Below are 18686 nucleotides of genomic sequence, written 5' to 3'. Positions count from 1 at the left end.
GGAGTTGGCAAAAAGGGCAGAACTGAGCCTCCGTAACGGAGGCTCACACAGAGAACTCAGTCCAAGGGGCAGCGCTTTTCTTCTCTTCTAGCACAGGGTTTTCTTTTCCCACGCCCAGACTGCCCAGTACCAGGCCTAACTTAACAGGCCCTCAGTGTCCCCAGCAGAGAAGGCGTGCTCTCTGAGAACCACAAAGGTGGAGTGGAACCCCTTGATGTCGCCCTCCCCTCCGCAGAGACCTCCCCAGACAAAACAAACAAGCCCTTGGGTCTGGCGAACTGCAGCGGGGAGCGGAAACCCAGGAAGATCAAAGACCCAGCGGTTACCCCCTTCCGGGCCGCACAGCTGGCAGCGCGCCCCGACCCCCCGGCGGGCACCCACGGGCCTGGGAGGAGAGGACAGAGCGATTGGCTGGCTACTCGCGGCTTTCGAACACTTGTAGCCGCCGCGAGCTGGCTGGGTCCACAGCTGGCCGGAGGCGCAATGGGGGCTTCTCCTGCACAACCAAATCAAAGCCTAGAGAGAGGTTCGGAGGAGAAGCGGGGCGGGCACTGGGCGGGGAATAGCGAACATTTTCTGCCGAAGTCCGACCGTGCTAGACTTGGGAAAGGGCAACGTTGCGGGCGCCCCGAGCAGCATCTCGGAGCATCTCCGACCTCAGTTTCATCATCTGTAAATCGGAGCCGCAGAGTCCTGTCCGCTTCCAGGAAAAATCGAGTGCAGGGAACACACAGCGCCGTGAGCAGCGTTGTGAGGGGAGCAGTTGTTCTAGAGAGGGCAGGACCCAAGAGGGTGTCTGTCCCAATATTCCTACTGACCAGAGCTCCTCCGCCTCCCTCCACCTCCCAACCCACCTCTAGTCCCCAGTGTCCCAGGTGCCCAGCCCCCGGCCCGGGTCAAAGACCGAAGCCTGGACGGGGGCGCTGTGTCCAGCCATGAGCGCTTCTCCACGCCCCGCCCCCAGTCTGCCGGCCCCGCCCCCAGTCCGCCCCCTCCGCGGCCCGCCTCTCCTTTGATGCCCCGCGCCTGGCCAATGGGGGAGCGGGGAGGCGCGGGCCGCGGCGGCGGGCTGGGGGCTCGGCGCGCCCGGGCGTCAGTCCGGCCGCGGCAACAGCGGCAGGAGCGAGTCCCGGCGCTGCCTCGGGCTCCGCTCAGCTCCGGGGCTGCTCCGGGAGGAGGAGAGCGAGACAAGGCGAGGCGAGCCTTCAGGGCCCGCCGGCCAGGCGCATGGCTTAGGGACGCCCCCTCCCGCCGCGCCCCCAGCATGGGGAAACTTCACTCCAAGCCGGGTCAGTGTCCCCGCCCGCGCGCCGGCCCCCTGGCCCCCTGGCCCTTGTCCCCGCGATTGCTAACTCTCTGCCTCTCCTTTCTTTCCGGCTCCCGCCGCCGCCGCCGCCGCCGCGCGCGTTGTGCCTGCAGCCGCCTTGTGCAAGCGCAGGGAGAGCCCGGAAGGTAGGGGCGCGCGGGGCACGGACCGGGGTTGGCGGGTGGGGGCTAGACGGAGAAGCACCGCGAACCGCAGCGGAATGGCCTAACCCGCGGATCTTATTACCAGGGCCACCCCCCACCCGTTACTCCAGCCACCAGTCTCACAAACCCTCTCCTTGGAGCACACTTTGTGTCTCCCTCTCTGCCCCACCTACCCCGTCCCCGCTATCCTGTACTTTCTCTTCTGACCTTCAACCCCTCCCCTGCGGTACCCCAGCTCTGCGCTCACTGCAGCCCCTTCATCAAGAGCCTGCCTCCTCTCTTTCTGGTCCTCAGCCCCTCTCCGAGATCTTGGCTCCTGCGCCCCTTCTCTTGACCCTCAGTTCCCCTCTTCCCCTTACCCGGTGTCCGTCCCTCCCCTCCGCAGTCATGGCCTCTGGCGCTCGCTCTCCTGATCCCCAGACGTGTCCCCCTTGGTTCGCCTCCCTGCTCTCGGGGCTTCGCTTCGAGAACCCCCTTCTCCTGATTACCTGCTTCCCTCTCTCAGGATCGTGCGCAGCTCTCAGCACCCTCCTGGTCCCTTGGTGCCTCTGCCTCGCCCACTCTTTCTCTCCTCTCTCGGGTAACTTTCAGCCTAGGGGCCAGACTCAGGGGCTTCATGTCGTCCCCGCCCCAGGTGACAGCTTCGCTGTGAGCGCCGCCTGGGCTCGGAAAGGCATCGAGGAGTGGATCGGGAGGCAGCGCTGCCCGGGTGGCAGCTCGGGACCCCGACAGCTACGGGCGGCGGGCACCGTTGGCAGAGGAACTCGGGTACGATCCCCACTTGCCTCCCTTTCAACCTCAGAGATGGGTCTCCATACACCCCCTAGACAACTTTTAGCACCTCTCGGCACAGCTTATAAGTCCAGAAATCCCTTAGCTGCCCCTACCCCACCAACATGACCCTGCACACCCCCTGCCTTGGGGAACCTTACTGGTGACACAGATGGAAGGGGCCAGTTAGGGGGCAGAGGGCTGTCTGGTAGGAAAGGTCCTAGGTGAGGTGGGCCAGTTGATGGGGAACTTGTCTGTGCTGGAGGAATTCGGGGGCTTGCTCTGATTTCTTCCTTGTTTCTGTGGCCAGCATTCAAAGGTGGATTTGGAGTTGGGCTAGGGAAGAGGGAAGGCGGTTGGGGGTGTCTGGGTGAAAGGCAGGACTGTGCTGCCCTCCGAATGTGTTCCAAGTGTCTGTGGCATTCATCAGTGCCAACTGCCTTGGAGTCCCAGTAGAGCAGGCAGTGATCTGGGTGGGGGCAGAACTTGGGGGGTACTGAGATCTGGGAGACGCCTTGACTTGGCACACAAGGAGAGAGAGGGCCTCATTGTGCTCTAGCCTAGCCCACCCCCAGCTTTCACCCAGTGAGTCCCTGAGGCTGGAGTTGTTCCTAGGGGAGCAGTAGATGTGACAGGGGAGTGAGTGAGTCCAGCTGCAGCTCCTGGCCTGGGACTGGTGTTCACAGATGTCCTATGGGCTCTGGAACTCTGCACAGGGCTTTCAGATGGTCTGCGTGGAACTCGAGAAAGCCAAGGATCAAAGGATGAATCAACTTTTTGATGTGACATTTAATTTTTTTTCTTAAACTTAGAGGGGAATAGACTGAGTTTCAGGTATGGTTAGTCCTTTGGTCTTGTTCATAGGCTGGGGAGGGGCCAGTGGAGTTTTCAGCTGTGTGTGTGTGTGTGTGTGTGTGTGTTTGTGTGTATGTGTGTGTGTTAGGGTGGTGGGAGCTGGACTGAGTGTAGTCGGTAGCAGGAGGTGAGCCTGTGGATAGCTGACTCTTGTGCATGTATGAAATAACCTCTGCATCTAGAGGAAGCTCCCATCTCCTACACTGACACTGCTGAGCAGGGGGCCTTCTCCTCTCCATTTCTCTTCATCTGTTGGCTAGGTTAGAATTGAAGCTAGTGTCCCCTAGGAAAGGCCAACGCTTGGTGGGGGGAGAGGTCACTGCAGTTAGGGCCCTTTAAAAACAGAAGTACAAACTTCCCTTTCTTCCCCCTACCATTTCTACTTTTTGATCTCCTTATTTACTTAAAGCCCAATGAAAATGATCCGATTTAGCCATATGAACAAATGCATTTTGCAGCTCAAGATAGAGGCCAACTGAGTGGATTTCCATTAATCAAGTTTTGGGTTTTTTCAGCCTGTTTATTTTTACAAAGTATTCCTGCAGAATGACATTTATTTGCAGTCCCTTTTTTTTTTCCTTTCCTAAACTGCCAGGCAGCTTGCTCCATGCTTTAGGGGAAACTTGAAATACAGCGAGGGCTTACTTCAATTGACTTTTATCTTCAAAGCCATAACAAATGTTACCCGCATGTTTTTGGTGGGTCTCCTTGGCATCCAATCCTGGAGGATGGGAGGGAGGAGGAAGGAAGGAGAGGAAAACAAAAGTCTGTCGTTTTTAATTAAATAGTAGTGTTCCCAGCAAGAGGGATGTGAGCCAGTAAAAGTTGCCATTGGGGAAAATGGGGGCGGGGAGGGGGCCCCAGCTTAAGTCTGTGGCTTTGGTGAAGTCACGGGAATTTTGTTGCCTGGTTTCTTCCCCCAGCTGAGGACAGCATGGGATGGGGCCTGCCCCCTCCTTTCCCAGCCCCCTCTCTCAGAGAAATGCTGAGGGGTCATTAGTGTTTGTTCAAAGCCCTTTTGAAGATGTGAGACCGAGAGCCATCAGTGTGACATATGTTGGGTGGTGGAGGGTGGGCCCTGCCATCCAGGATATTCAGAAGAGAGAAACTCTGCCTCCTTGGGAGTCATGCTTGGTGACTGGGACCCGTTCGCCTGGGTTACCCCCACTTCTGGCCTCATTCCTGAGCCTGCAGAGGTGGAGTTGGCCTAGGGAGAAGCCAGGGTGAGCCCAAGGTGTGGGGCTGTCCTGTGGGTGCCTGTGAGGTGATTTCAAGTAGTACTTAGAGGAATATTTTTTATCTTAACAGTTACTTTTTTTTTTTAACCAGAAAAGAAAAAAAAAAGCTGGGACATCAAACCCTTGATTTCATGGATATTATTACTTAGGATGAAGCTAAATTGAAACAGATAGTCTAAAGTCGATTCTGAGAAAAATATTAAGTACAACTGGTCAAAATTGTGAATGAGAACAGAATGCCCCGAGTTTAACACTGAGATACTAAACGGGATCGCAGTAGGCAACCCCCGGTCTGTTTAGTTTCCGTGAGTTCCAGGGGCACGGAAAGGGTGGCTCTGGGTTCTTCCATTATCTCATCAGGATGTAGGAGGGTGTGGGCTCCACAGTGTGCTTCGTCCCAAGCGCTGGCATAGCTTCCCCCCCACTCCCCACCAGCCCCAGACCTGTCCCTGTCCTGGGAGTGGCTTCTGTCTCTTCTCCATCACCCAGCGTTGCACCAAGGCAGCTGGGGACACATTCCTGGCTCATCCGACCAGCAGTATTATTATTGCAAAGATAACTACTATTTATTAAGCACCCATGTGTGTCAAGCATTTTGCTTACATTATCTTAATCCTCCTCATAACCCTGTAAAATTGCCAGCCGGCTGGTGTGGACTCTGGTTTTCTCCCTTTCTGGAGTACTTTCTAGTACTTTCCCGCACCAGAGCATCTGCCTGGAGGGGGTCGCACTTACTCATTCCTAAGAGGTGGCACACTGGCCAGCTGCCGAGCACTTTGGGGTGAGGCAGGCAGAAGCGTGAGGGGCCCCTGCTTGCCCTCTTCCTCCCTGAGGGGGTCTGAGTAGTTTAGTAAATGTTTAAGGTGGGTCTTAGTTTCATGCCAGATCTTGGGATGTGAGAGGGTGACCTCATCGGCAATTAACCCATGCCTACCCTTCCAAAAAAAAATGAATAAATGAGGTCAGTCTTGGCCACAATAGCTTGTCACCTTATATAAACCATTTTACCTTTGTCTACCTTAATGAGCTCATCTTCAAAATGGGTGTAATAACCTGATCATTCCTGGCAGAGTTTTGGCAGGTAACTCTTCATGAAGTGTAGAACCTGGAGAAAGCCTGGCAGGTTCCTGAGGCCCTAGGAGGGTGGAGATGGGGGCCCAGATTATGAAACCAGAGGCTTCCTTCCCCCATACTTTATAGTCTCATTTGGAGGGACACAGGTTAAGGCATCTGCCCTTTCAGTGGTACATGATGAGCTTCAAGGGAATATGAGCTCAGAGGAGAAAAATAAGGAGACATACAAGCTGTACGAGTTCTACAGAAGATGAATGATACGTGAACAATTTGTATGGCAGACAACTGTGTGCTAGATAATTAGACATTAAAGTAAGCATAATATTCTTAGAGATAAAGGATGATATTAGAAGCATGAAGCAGCAACAGGCATTAACAAAAGAAAAGCAATTGGAAATGTTGGATCTGGAAGATGTAATGGGTAAAATTAACAAGTTTAGTAGATGGATGGAGTAGCCTAATGGACACAGAGATATTGATAGGAGAACACTTGGAGAAGCAGAATCTGCGTGTCTGTGAACACTCCTGCAGCGTGCACATGCGTGTGCATATATGCACGTTGACCTCCGGATTTAAGACCATCCCCTCCCCCAACCCCCAGTTTGGCCCTTTTGTTCTTTTATGGCAAAGTTGCCTGAAGAAAACAGGCTGAGCACTTTGGTGCAGGCAAGCCTGCCTCTGGATCAAAGGTGGCTGCCAGGCGGTTTGGTAATTTGATTAGGGGCACCTCATGCATTTTGATATTTGGGGGAGATTGGGAGGGTACAGGCAGGGAGGGATCCTGCGGGGACTTATGGGGCTGGGTGATGAGATTGGAGGCCAGCCCAGCTGCTGCTTGAGTGCTGGATTCCAGGGGAATTACCCTTGAATGATACCAGTTGGCACAATTAAAAGGCCCCATGTCTTCACCATATGGAAAGTGTTAGGCCTCCTTACGTGGTTTCAAAGCTATGTGCCGGGAGGTGGACTTGACATTTGAGGTAGAGCATAAATTAAATATTTGGTGTTTCACAATTAAAAGATGATTTGCTCTGAGGCTAGAGGAGGCGTTTGGGCTTCCACTTACTGGCTTCTTTGAGTTCTCCATGGAGGGTGCCCTCTGCCTGTGGCACCCAGGCCCGCTTCATAGTCCCACCTGGCAGCTTTCTGGGCCCGTGGGGGATGGGGAGGAGAGCAGGGGCAAGCTGGAGCTGGGCAGAGTGCCAGGGGGGCTTCTGGTTTCCGGTAGGTGTGGGTCCCTCAGGGTGGTGGGAAGTGGGCAAGGGTGTCATTCTGGATATGTTAATGCATCTCTGTGACGGGGTCTCTGGGAGAGGCTTCGAGGAGTGTCTTATCCTCCCTACAAAACTTTTTGTCTTTGTGAAGGACTCTGGTTCCCCGAGTCAGGCTGTTCCGTGCGTGCTTTCCCTCAAGCTCAGGAATAGACACTCTACATTCACACCTTGTGCAGACTGTCATAAACTCAGTGGGAAGCCAAACCAGGAGACAACCGCAGTATGTCCCACAAACTTCTAGACTTGGGGAATGTTTAATCCCCTCACCCTGTGGGGATGTCAGAGTGAGGCAATAATGTGGGTGATGATCAGACAGAGCATATTCCTCCTCATACCAGGAAGCTTGGGCACCGGGCTCAGGGGCCAGACTGTTCCTCTGAGGCCTTAAAGCAACAAAGCTGAGCGGTCAGCAAAGGAAGAATCACCTCCTGAGGAATCCGTCTTCCTTTTGGCAGTCCCAGGGCATGTGGTGGGCTCTCATGATAAATTTGCTAAGTGAATGAATGAAGAATGAATGAAGATGGATTAGGTCACCATCACTGCCTCTTCCTCCCCTGGCCAGGTAAAGCTGGAAGCAGGAGTAAATGGCAGACTGTAATTTGGCCTTTTCTTCCAGACTCTCAGCTGTTCATTCACGATGACTGATAATGAATTGTTATTAATTATGAATTCCCTAGCCAAGACAGGCATTGAAGCTACAGTGGCAGATCACAGAGTGGTGGTGCCTGTCCTCCTGTGGCTTCCAGTCTAATAAAGGAGATGAAGAATAAGCATGTGCACAGGTGCATTGGCAGACAGTGACACTCGTGAGAGGCTGGGCCAGTGAGGAAGGAGTGTGGAAAGAGGGGATGGGTTTGTGCAGCGGGAGCTGGAGGAGGCCGTGGCGCATTCATGTCTGTGGTTGGGTTGAGCCCTTGAAGAAGGGACTGTGGGCTCCAAGTGGTTGCGCATCCTGTGGGGTCTGAAACTCTCTGGTGCTCATTCTTTCTACAAATTTTAGATTTTACAAATCCCCCCCACATTTTAGTGGTTCTTGGCACATGTGAGCTCCCTGTCCCTCTGGACAGGTGGATGGGGTGGAGCTGGCCTGGCAGCCAGCCTGCTGGTCCAGACACCAGTACACTCTGTAGAGTGGATTGGCATGCAGTGTCATGCCCAGGGACCTGGGGGCGTTGCTCCAGCTGTTTGGGTGAGGGGTGGCCCCTGCTGCCCTGTGTGTGGGAGGAAGTTCAGAAGCCCAGCCGTGGGTGGGATGTGGCACCTGAGCCATGGGATTGGCAGAGGGAGGCACCCCAAGGGCCAGGGGGCGTAGTGACACACCAATCCCAGGGAGAGCCTGTCCTGCCCCAGAATTGCTGTGAGCCTGTGCTGGAGGGAAGAGGGTCTCCTGCCTCAGTTTACCAGATGTGTCTGTGGAAGAGGAGTGCAGTGTAACCCTCTGGGCAGGGGGCAGGGACCCACGAGGAGATCTGTGAGCCCCCGGGGAGTCAGGGACCCCTCAATCCTCCTTATGGGCTTCCTAGGTGGCGCTAGTGGTAAAGAACCCGCTTGCCAGTGCAGGAGATATAAAAGACACTGGTTTGATCCCTGGGTCGGGAAGATCCCCTAGAGGAGGGCATGGCAACCCACTCCAGTATTCTTGCCTGGAGAATCAATCCCATGGACAGAGGAGCCTGGCAGGCTACAGTCCATGGGGTCACAAAGAGTCAGACACGACTGAAGCGACTTAGCACACACACATACGCAGTCCTCTTTGCTCGAGGGTTCTTGCAACCTCACTCACTATGACTGTAGGTTCACAACTTGGGAATTTTTAGGTCACTTGTTGGATTCCAAAGCAGGCACTTCAGGCTGCCTCCCTGACTTCCCGCTCTCTTTTCTACTCACACATGTTCTTTTTGTGGCTCTTGTCTCTCACAGACATTCTTTCTCTTCCTCTCGCTCTCTCTCCCCCTCCTTTCCCCTCGCCTCCTCCCTCCCCCACTCCCCAAGGAAGGAAAAAATTCAGACTCTTACAAACAAAATATCTGCCATTCCATCCAAGGGAGAACTGAGGCAGGAGCCCAGAATCTCCTGGAAGAAACGCCAGAGAGAGCTGAAGGCCTCGGTTGTTTAATCTGGAAGGCAGTCTTTGATGTCACCGTGCTCCGTTTATCCTGGGAAGCTGCCTGCTTCTTTATGGCTCGCTTCAGACTCTGCACATGAAGAATGGCCGAGTTCCTTCAGGAGCTGGAGGAAAAGGCTGATCACTCCCCAAAGGGCAGGCCTAGTGATGCTTTCGCTCCTGCCAAGCCCAGGTGGGGTGGAGAACCTTTTCCAAACAAGCATTTGCAGAGACATAAGTAATTCTTTGATAACTGCCCAGGAAAGCAGAGGGGGCTGTTTATCCACGCGGTACCTGTCACAGGGCTTTGCAAGGGAAACCTCAGGTCCCTCCGATGAAGTCATCCTTCGCCCCAGAAAGGCAGCATGCAGGAGCTCTTACCAGGTGACTCTGCCCACTGGGGTGTGTCCTGGATGTGTGTTTGTGTCGAGGGCTCCAAGGAATTGCTCTGGGCTTCACTTTCCTTACTTATTAAGCCATGTGGTCTGTGGCCTATGTGTGGCTGACACCTTTCAGAGGAACCCAGGGTAATGGGTGGGCTTCACAGTGGTGTGTGGCATCAGCTGAAGGGTCCTTCCCTTCTCTGGGCCTTGAATCTTCTAGCTGAGAAGTAGGATAAAATTTATTATATTTATTGCAATTTAGAAACTATGTATTGAATGTATTCTATTCAAGTCATTTATGCATCTGTGCAATAGAAATTCAGTACTTACTTTACGCCAGGTATACATCTGCTCTGTCAGTAGAGCGTGGTCCTTGTTTTCATGGATCTTACACTCTAGTCAGAAAAGATAAGTGTTTTAAAAAACAAATTACACAATCTAAGTTGTGATTTATGTCTCAGTAGAGGTTCTGGGTGCTTTGAGAACACTTGATGGGAATCAGACCTAATCTGGGTGGCTGTTCATTCCACAGATTTTTGAGTGTGGTTAGGATGTTGTGGAAATTATGAGGAATAGAACATACTTCCTGCTTCATAGAACTTAGAGTTTAGTGAAACTAAACTTTCATTTTTGCCTCTCATCTATTTTTCTTATCTTATTGCATTGGTTAGAATATCCTTGACTGATTAATAACTAGTAAGTATGATGTTCATTGTTTAACTACTTAACAAAGCTTTCTTTATCTCCTGACTTGCTAAGATTTTTTAAACCAGGAATAATTATTGAATTTTATCAAATGCTGTTGGGGTATTGATGGAGCTGATGATTCTGTGCTAATATAATGTGTGATTTATATGAATGATTTACATTGCCAGATCTCCTAGAGTTTAAGTTTCTTTGCATTCCTAAACTAAATCTTTCTTTTCCATGCTAGACTGCTGCTTTAAAATATTACTATGTTTGATTTGCTAGGCTTCCCAGGTGGCACTAGTGGTAAAGAACCCACCTGCCAATGCAGGAGACATAAGAGATGTGGGTTCGATCCCTGGGTCAGGAAGATACCCTAGAAGAGGGCACGGCAACCCACTCCAGTATTCTTGCCTGGAGAATCCCATGGACAGAGGAGCCTGGCAGTCCACAGGGTCACAAAGAGTAGGACACGACTGAAGCAACTTAGCATATATTTGATTTGCTCATACTTTACTCTGCATTGATATTCATGTTTGATTGGCTCATGTTTGAAAAGTTATCTCCTGAATAATGACAATATTTAGGGAATGTTAGAGAATGCTCTGGGCACTCTGAAAGTCTAGAGCAGGGAGGGCCAACTGGTCCAAGGTCACAGGTAGTCTCAGAGGAGCTGTGATTTAAGCCCAGAGTTGCATAGGGAGAGGGGTAGTGGTGAGCAAGGCAAAGGGAGAGAACACATAACAGCCACATGAGTGTTTGCTGGACAGACCCACCACATGTGAGAAAGCCCTGTAGTGAAGAGGGCAATTTGTTTGAGATGCTGATTGAAGTTCAGTTGGCTGAAGAGGGGTCACGGCCTGGGCCTGGGGGCCTTCTCAGCCATGCCATGGAGCTTGGTCTTTGTCCAGAGGAGAGACAAGTGTGTGAGGGGCCCTGTGTGAAGGGCCAGCAGGACAGAGGTGAGCCCTTTGATCTAGGGGAAGAAGGAATGTGGGGAACGATGGGCTCTCCCTTGTAAAAATACTTTGGAGGATAAAGAGGAATCAAGTGACTGATTCTATGGGCTGAGGGAGAGATTCTGGAAGGTCTGCCTTGATCCAGGCACAGTGTTTAGTTCTCAGGGGCCACCCAGGGGACCCTTGAGGGGGCCACAGGTGGGTGAAGGACCAGGAGAAGTAGAATAGAACACCGCGTGGTGTAAGGTGGTGGTTAAAGAGCGAGGACTCTGCAGCCCAGTGTCCTGGGTTCAGATCCTGCTGCACCGTTTTCTGCCGCGGGAACTTGGGCACCGTGTCGAACCTCTGTCAGCCAGGGATTTAGCGGGAAACAGAGCCACTCCAGAGAGTCTAAATGAAATTAGCTTCCAGAGGTATGGGCAGCGTTCAGGGAGCCTTCATGGGGTCTTGAGGTACCCAGGGTCTGGTGGGTCCCTGGCAATAGGAGGAAGCTGTTACTACCCCCCTCCAGAGCAAAAAGGGCCAAGGAGGATGTGTTGGATATTTTGGGTTGGATCCATGTAGGAATCGCAGCTGAGGTTGGGTGGAGACCAGGCAGAAGCTCTAAAGATGGAGGATTAACTGCAGTGAGAGATATGGTACAGAAGTAGTGAGGAGGTGCAGAAGAAACAGACCACCCCCATCTCCTGGCATCCTCGTTTCCTGCCAGGGCCTCCCATTGGCAGCTGAATTCAGAAGCCAGAGACTGGGAAGCCCTGGTGAATGGGTCCACAGGGTTATCTTCCCGAGGGCACAGAGCAACATAGGACAGGGGTTGGGGGTGGATGGGGAGGGCGGGTAACGGATGAGGGTGGGGCTGAAATAGACTGATCACCTCTGTGCTTGTGTTTCCTCATCCATAGAGTGACGATGATAATAGTATCTATTTCACAGGGCAGCTGTGAGGACTCAAACTGTAAAATGGTTGTAGTATGGGACGGTTCCTAAGTGTGTAAGTTCACTCTTACAGTTACAAAACCAGGAAGAGACACAGGGTTGTAGAGATTGGAGGAGATGTTTTTGAAAGACATGGCATGTCAATACAGCTCTAAGGATGGTAAGACTGAGACCAGGGGTCAGAATCTAAAGGACCTGCAGGGACCAGAGAAGTCATATCCACCAGTGCATCAGGCTGGCTGGGAGACGCCCGGGAGGTGGGGAGGACTCGGATGCCCTGGGGAGCACATGTAATGTGTCCAGGGAGCAGCGCCCCTCAGCCCCAGCCAGCTGTTGCCATGTGGGAATGTGGCCTGGCGTTGCCACATCTTTTGATCGTTAAGAGAATCCAGCCGTCTGGATTTTTATGTGAAATTTTTCTAATTTAAAAAATTATCATCAACGACATAAAAATTTTCAAAAACACTCTTTTGGGTGGACCCAGACAGCTGGATATGGCCTGGAGTGTGACTGTTGATTTAAACCTACAAGATTTTGGTGGGGTATGACTGTGTGAGGGATAATAGCACATACAAGTGAATATTAAAGTACATAATACTGTACATGCATTCTTTACATGTATTATTCCCCTGTGTACAGCTGAGACAGGCTCAGCAAGTTAAACTCCTGAGCCCAGCCAGGGAGGGTGTACTCAGGCTGCCTCCAAGGTGGAGGGTATAGCCCAAGCCAAGGCTGGGAGCTGCGGAGTCATGGATAGTATGTTTCAGTTGGTAGAGAGAAGGATGGGAGGGCAGGTGGGGTCAGTACAGTGTAGATGTGGTTTGTGGCTCCTTTTATACCAAAGTCCAGAGTGTGCCTGTGTAGGTGTTGGGGGTGTGTTTAGAGCTTTCAGAATCCGATTTCCCAACTCTCCCAGCTGGGTGGCCCTGGGTTACCTGATAGCATACCGCAGATCCTCAGCTTTCACATCTGTGGAATGGGCGGTCATAGTTTCCTACCTTGTGGAGTTGCTCAGAGAGTGAAATGTGTTCACTCTGGCAAATCAGGGAGAACAAAGCAGATGTCACCCCTCCTTTTGCAGCTGTCTGGTGTGGTTAGTGGATGCTCTGCATCCAGATGTGTGCTGATGTGCACTGCATGTGATGAAGGGAAAGAACAGGGCGTGGTAAGAGAGAACAAGGAGGGGTTCTCTTTTGGTTTAGGGAACTAAGTTGTTGAGTCCCAAAAGGATAAATAGCCGGGTGATGAAAGGTTTGGTAAAAACAGCTCAGACAAAGGGTTTGGGAAGTGCAAAGGCCACAAAGCGTGATTGCCGAGTAGGGAGTCTTTAACCCACTTTTGGTGTCTGGCTTAGGACAGTCCAGTCCCTGAGATGTTCAAGTAGAAATGTATGGTCCAGCGCAGGGGTGGGTAGCGCTTGGGGGTTGCGGGGCAGGATGCTATATGTTGCAACTTGTTTTGAGCCCTTGTCTGCCTGCTGCAAATCTTCCATGGTTTTATTTTTTACTGATGTCTGATCCCTCCAGATTCTCTTCCTTCTGGCTGAGTGGGAGATGGGGGAGAACCTCGGGTCCCATGAAAGCCTGGAGCTGATGGGCTGGTCTGCCATGTGCTGTCCAAGCCCCCAGCCTTGAGCTTGAGGACAGAGCTGGGGCCCTGGAGAGGGTGGGGCAGAGCATAGAAGGTGCCTGTCAGTAGGATGGGCCTGGCCACCCTCAGGCCACAAGTGAGGCTGGGGAAGACCGGAGCCTCCCAAATGTGTCTCCAACTCCAGATGTCTGCACAGGCTTGGGGTGGGAGGGCTCTCAGAGAGGTTTTGGCTCATGGCAGCTCCACTGAGTGGAGAAGGCAATGGCACCCCACTCCAATACTCTTGCCTGGAAAATCCCATGGACGGAGGAGCCTGGTAGGCTGCAGTCCATGGGGTCGCTAAGAGTCGGACACGACTGAACGACTTCACTTTCATGCATTGGAGAAGGAAATGGCAGCCCACTCCAGTGTTCTTGCCTAGAGAATCCCAGGGACGGCAGAGCCTGGTGGGCTGGTGTCTATGGTGTCGCACAGAGTCGAACACGACTGAAGTGACTTAGCAGCAGCAGCAGCAGCAGCTCCATTGAGTAGGTTTGAGGGTGCTACTTTGGGGTACCTTGTTACAGGGCAGCTTTTGACCTTGACCTTGTTTTAGCCTTCTTTCCCCTAGGGATCTAGATAGACTTCAAAAGCAAAACAATGATGTCAGAAAATTACTACAAAACAGGAAGGAAGTTGCCTTCTAAGTGGGTGCTGGGAGCACTTTTCTTGCTCCCCTATGCTGGAGATCTCAAGGAACCCGCTGCCCCAGTCAGTCTTGGGTACATGCCTCCTTACTTGGTGTTCTGTGGCTGCAGCTTCAGTGTGGTTGTTAAGTGCCTGCTGTATGCTGAGCCTTGTGCTGAACCATGGGTATAGCATTGAGCATCTGCTGTATGCCAGGCCCTGGGCCAGGAGCTGTCCCTACTACTTGGTTCTCTCAGCCTCGCTATGAGGCAGGTACTATCATTTCTCCCATTTTACTGCTGGGGAAACTGAGATTTTAAAGAAATCTGCCTTCTTGCCCAAAGTCACTTGACTTGGAAGTGGAATCTTGCTCTAGCAAGATTCAAATTCAGAGTAGTCTGATTTTAGAGATGTCTTAACTCATTATAGGTGAGTTTTTTTTTCTTAAACTGTGTCTTATAACCCCATTCATGGCTCTTGAAATCTATGTAGTGACCAGTATTTAAAAAAATGAAATAGACAAAAACAAAAATAAGAGAGAACTTCCTGTGTAGTAATAGTAAGTGTTGCTTTGTGTTACTTTCTGTTTAGTTTATAGTGATGGACAGGCATGTCTATAGATGATAGATAGATATGGATATACAGACATGGATGTCCATACCAATAAATAGATAAATAGATCTATATATGTCTATAAAAAGAAAGAAAATGAAGTCACTCAGTCATGTCCGACTCTTTGCAACCCCAGGAATGTAGCCTACCAGGCTCCTCCGTCCATGGAATTTTCCAGGCAAGAGTACTGGAGTGGGCTGCCATTTCCTTCTTCAGGGCATCTTCCCAACCCAGGGATTGAACCCGGGTCTCCCGCATTGCAGGCGGATGCTTTACCATCTGAACCACCAGGGAAGCTCAGATATGTCTATATCTAAATGGGTATCTATACCCAAACCCATATATACTGAGGCCCATTATAAAACACAATCCTTATTGTGGGTCACTATAAGTGTTAGAAAACACTGGTGTTTGGTCACTGGTCTAGACTCTGAGTTTGAATGCCTAGCCCTGCTTCTCACTGGCTGTGTGACCTTGAGCAAGTTCCCTAACCTCTCTGTGCCAAAGTTTTCTTTCTTAACATCAGGGCTTTTTGGTTTATTGACAATTTGGTCAGAATAAATTTTCCCAGGATTGCCGTGGTTGCTGTCTTGTTCACCCACTCCCTTTGCTTAGGGCATGAAGAGGGCCCTTGGGGGTCCCATGTCCTCTCACCTTAGAAACCAGCCTCTGAGCATGACAAGCAGCAGCTGCATCCTGCAAACTCAGTTCTTCTGGACAGAACACTGTTTGGGGAATCCTGAGCCCAGCTTAGCTATTAGGTGTCTACTGTGACCTCTCCTGGCCTTTGTTTCCTCCTCTCAACATGTAGTGAAGAAAAGATGGATGTCTAGGTTATTTTTTGTTGTGTAACAAATTAGTCCAAAACTTAGTGACTTAATCATTTTGTGATCTGCTTAAGATTATGCAGTTTGAGCAGGGCTTGGCAGGGGCACCTTATCTCCAGCTCCATGTGGCCTAGTTGGGTTGGCTCCAACAGCGAGGGGCCAGCTGCCACAGGTCCACTTGGCTCATATGTCTGGGGCTTCATTTCTCTTCCAGGTGGCCTCACCACAGAGTTAGCTTGGGCTTCCTCATAGTATGGCAGTCTCAGAGTAATCAGACTTCTTATATGATGGCCGACTTTCTACAAGTGCAAAAGTGGAAACTTCCAGAACTTCTTAGGGTTCAGACCTAGAATTGGCAGTGTCACATTCTCTTTGTTAAAGCTAGTCACAGGCCCAGCCCGGGTCCAGGGGAAGGGACTACACAGGGGCATAAATACTGGAGGTGTGATGGAATGAAAGCAAAGTGCAAGTGAAAGTGCTAGTCACTCAGTCGTGTCCGACTCTTTGAGACCCTATGGACTGTAGCCCACTGGGCTCCTCTGTCCATGGGATTCTCCAGGCAAGAATATGTCAGTGGGTTGCTATTTCCTTCTACAGGGGAATCTCCCCGACCCAGGGATCCAACCCAGGTCTCCTGCATTTCAAGCAGATTCTTTACCACCTGAGCCACCAGGGAAGCTGCAGCTGTGCTAGATTGGGGGCCATCAAAGTATTTTACCAGGAGGGAGGATGTGATCTCCTGGAGAGAAACTGCTGAGAGCCTGAGTAAGAAAAGGTGTCCATTGGATTTTGGGTCCTGGTGGTCACAGTCTGGTTTGGCAGGAGCTGCCTTGGTGGAATGGTAGCACAGGTGAGACTGACATGGACCCTGAAGGGACTGAGGAGCACTGACACGGGAGCAGAAGCACGTACATGTGTGAACATCCATGGATACATTATCTGAAAGAAGGGAAACTTGTAGTAACTCAAATATCCATCACCAGGAGATAGCAGTGGTGTTGCCATTCCATTTCAGGATCTCTCTGCAACTGATAAAACCAGGTTGAATGAGGGCTACATGCCGATAGGAAGGAGGCCCTGAGATGCTGTTGAATGAGCAAAGCAAGAACAAAACATCAGTATAAGGTGGCCCTGTTTTTTGCACTATACAAAAGTCTGTTCAGGCCTGTGTTTCCATATATTTGCTGATGCACATGGAAAGATCTGGAATAATACACTGTCAAAGTCTGTTTCCCTGAGGAGTGCAGTGGTGGGAGATGGTAAGGAGAGAAGAAATTCACTTTTCGCATTATACATTTTTACATTGTTTGACTTTTTTTCCCCAGTGAGCACATACCACTTTTGTATTTTTCAAAGAGGAGAAATCTCATTTAGGAGAAATGAGAAAATAGCATGTGCAGACAGCTCTAGGGATACACTTTTCTGGAAGAGATGGAGAGAGATGCCAATAGCTGGAAGGGGATATGGGGTTAGGATGGACTCGGGATAGTGCCCTTAGGGGTCCCTCCCTCACCAAGCCCTCTATTTCTTTTCTGGCAAAGCCAGAGTTTCCCCCTCAAGCCAGGGTCTTCAAAATTCATGAGGGCAGCAGCTTCAGGGAGGTTTGTGGCTAAGTAAGTGTGACCTTTCTCTGTGTGGATGAGTCAGGACCCTTTGAATTTTAAGCCCATCTCAGTGGTTTCCTACAGAGGCCTGTTATTGACCTGTGTAACCGGGAGGTCGGGAGGGTGAATTGAATTCGCTCAGTTGTGTCCGACTCTTTGTGACCCCATGAACTGTAGCTCATCCAAGTCCTCTGTCCATGGGATTCTCCAGGCAAGAGTACTGGAGTGGCTTACCATGCTCTCCTCCAGGGGATCTTCCTGATCCAGGAATCGAACCCAGGTCTCCCACATCGCAGGCAGATTCTTTACCATCTGAGCCCCTAGGGAAACTTGAATTCAGGAAAGCTGGGTCCTAGAGCTCCATCCAGCTCTGTCCCAGGGTGGCAGCCTCTGCTCTCAGCTCTGGTTTCTTTTGGGTCAGCTTCTTTCTTGGGCTGACTCTCCCCAGGTAGTGGAAATTTGGCTCCTAGCGGTCTGGGCTTCCATCTCCAACTAGAAGATAGTTTCAACCAAAGTTTAGGCTGGGATCCTGTAGTTTTGACTTGATCCCATGGCCATCCCAGAACCAAAACCTCTGCTTCTGCCAGTTCTGGGTCACATGGCCACCCTGGAGTGGGGAGTGGGATCAGAGTCCCCACCCCTGCCCCGCAAACCTCAAGGGCTGGGACGGTGGGGGTGGGTGTTTCCCTAAAGGAAAACCACCTGTGAGAAGAAGGTTGCAGAATGCGCATTAGGTGGATGGAAACAACATCTGTGCTGCATGTAAAACTCACTGACCGCAGCTCCAGTCAGCAGCTGGCAGGCGTGGGTGGGACGAGGCAGCCTGACAATTAGCTAGCTATCTGGGGAGGACCACTGCTTGCCATTGGATCTTGAAACAGCGTAAGTGATTTGCCATGCAAATCTAGAAGGGGGGCTCCTCCATGCAGCCCCCATGAGTCATAGCTTTCCTTTCAAGCTCCTAGCCTCTCTGTGATGAGCATAGTTAGGTGATGCTTAACCCTCAGGGGATAGGTAATAAAGACCCTTCTGGGAATCTGCTGTATCAGATGGCGTCTTTCTCCTTAAATAAGTGCTCTTACACCTTGACCCCTAATTTCAGGGCACCTATAGCCCCCAGGTTAAGAACTGCTGCCTCAGTTTTTATGGATATTTTAAAAAACCTCATCATTTAACTTTTTTTTTTTTTCTTATATGGATCTTCTCTACTCCAGAGGGGCACACAGCTTTGGACCTGGACTTCCGATCTGGGTTTGTACTGAACTGTATTCACTTTGGGCTTTAATTTCCTTACCTGTAAAATGAAGGGAAAAAGTATTAATCTCTTGGAGTCATTTCAAGGATTAAATGAAATAACACATGTTGCGATTTAAGGCTTAGCGTGCAGTAAGCACTCAGTAAACATACTCAACAGTCCTATAAGACCTCTGGAGCTGCTGATTCCCAGTGAACCCACTCCATCTCTCTGGGACCCAAGGCAGCATCTGGATGGGCTTGGTTGCTGTTTGATGGATGAAGAGGTTCAGAGAGAACATCTTTGTTCACTCAAGAGTTCCCTGGAGTGATTCTTTTCCATTTCCAGATGGGGAGACTAAGGCCAAGGAGGTTTCAATGACTTATCCGGCCATCTTGGAGT

General features: G+C 51.0%; 1 protein-coding gene across 2 annotated transcripts in view; it reads left to right on the top strand.

Annotated features, from left to right (window-relative positions):
• The first annotated feature begins 1020 nt into the window (after positions 1–1020).
• NKD1 (NKD inhibitor of Wnt signaling pathway 1) overlaps positions 1021–18686 on the top strand; it is an 88045-nt gene continuing 70379 nt past the window's right edge. The window contains exons 1-3 of one of the 2 annotated variants that reach the window (XM_081511394.1): positions 1021–1289; positions 1420–1452; positions 2105–2238. In XM_081511394.1, the coding sequence (XP_081367520.1) occupies positions 1034–1289; positions 1420–1452; positions 2105–2238 (423 nt within the window). In that variant the 5' untranslated portion in view covers positions 1021–1033. The remainder of the gene's footprint in view (positions 1290–1419; positions 1453–2104; positions 2239–18686) is intronic. The other variant, XM_081511395.1, reaches the window with a different exon arrangement.

The sequence above is a fragment of the Giraffa tippelskirchi genome, chromosome 7 (genome assembly GCF_054371585.1).
Source record: "Giraffa tippelskirchi isolate mGirTip1 chromosome 7, T2T-mGirTip1v1.2.pri, whole genome shotgun sequence".
Classification (NCBI taxonomy): Eukaryota; Metazoa; Chordata; class Mammalia; order Artiodactyla; family Giraffidae; genus Giraffa; species Giraffa tippelskirchi.
This window is presented reverse-complemented; position numbering and strand designations above follow the sequence as displayed.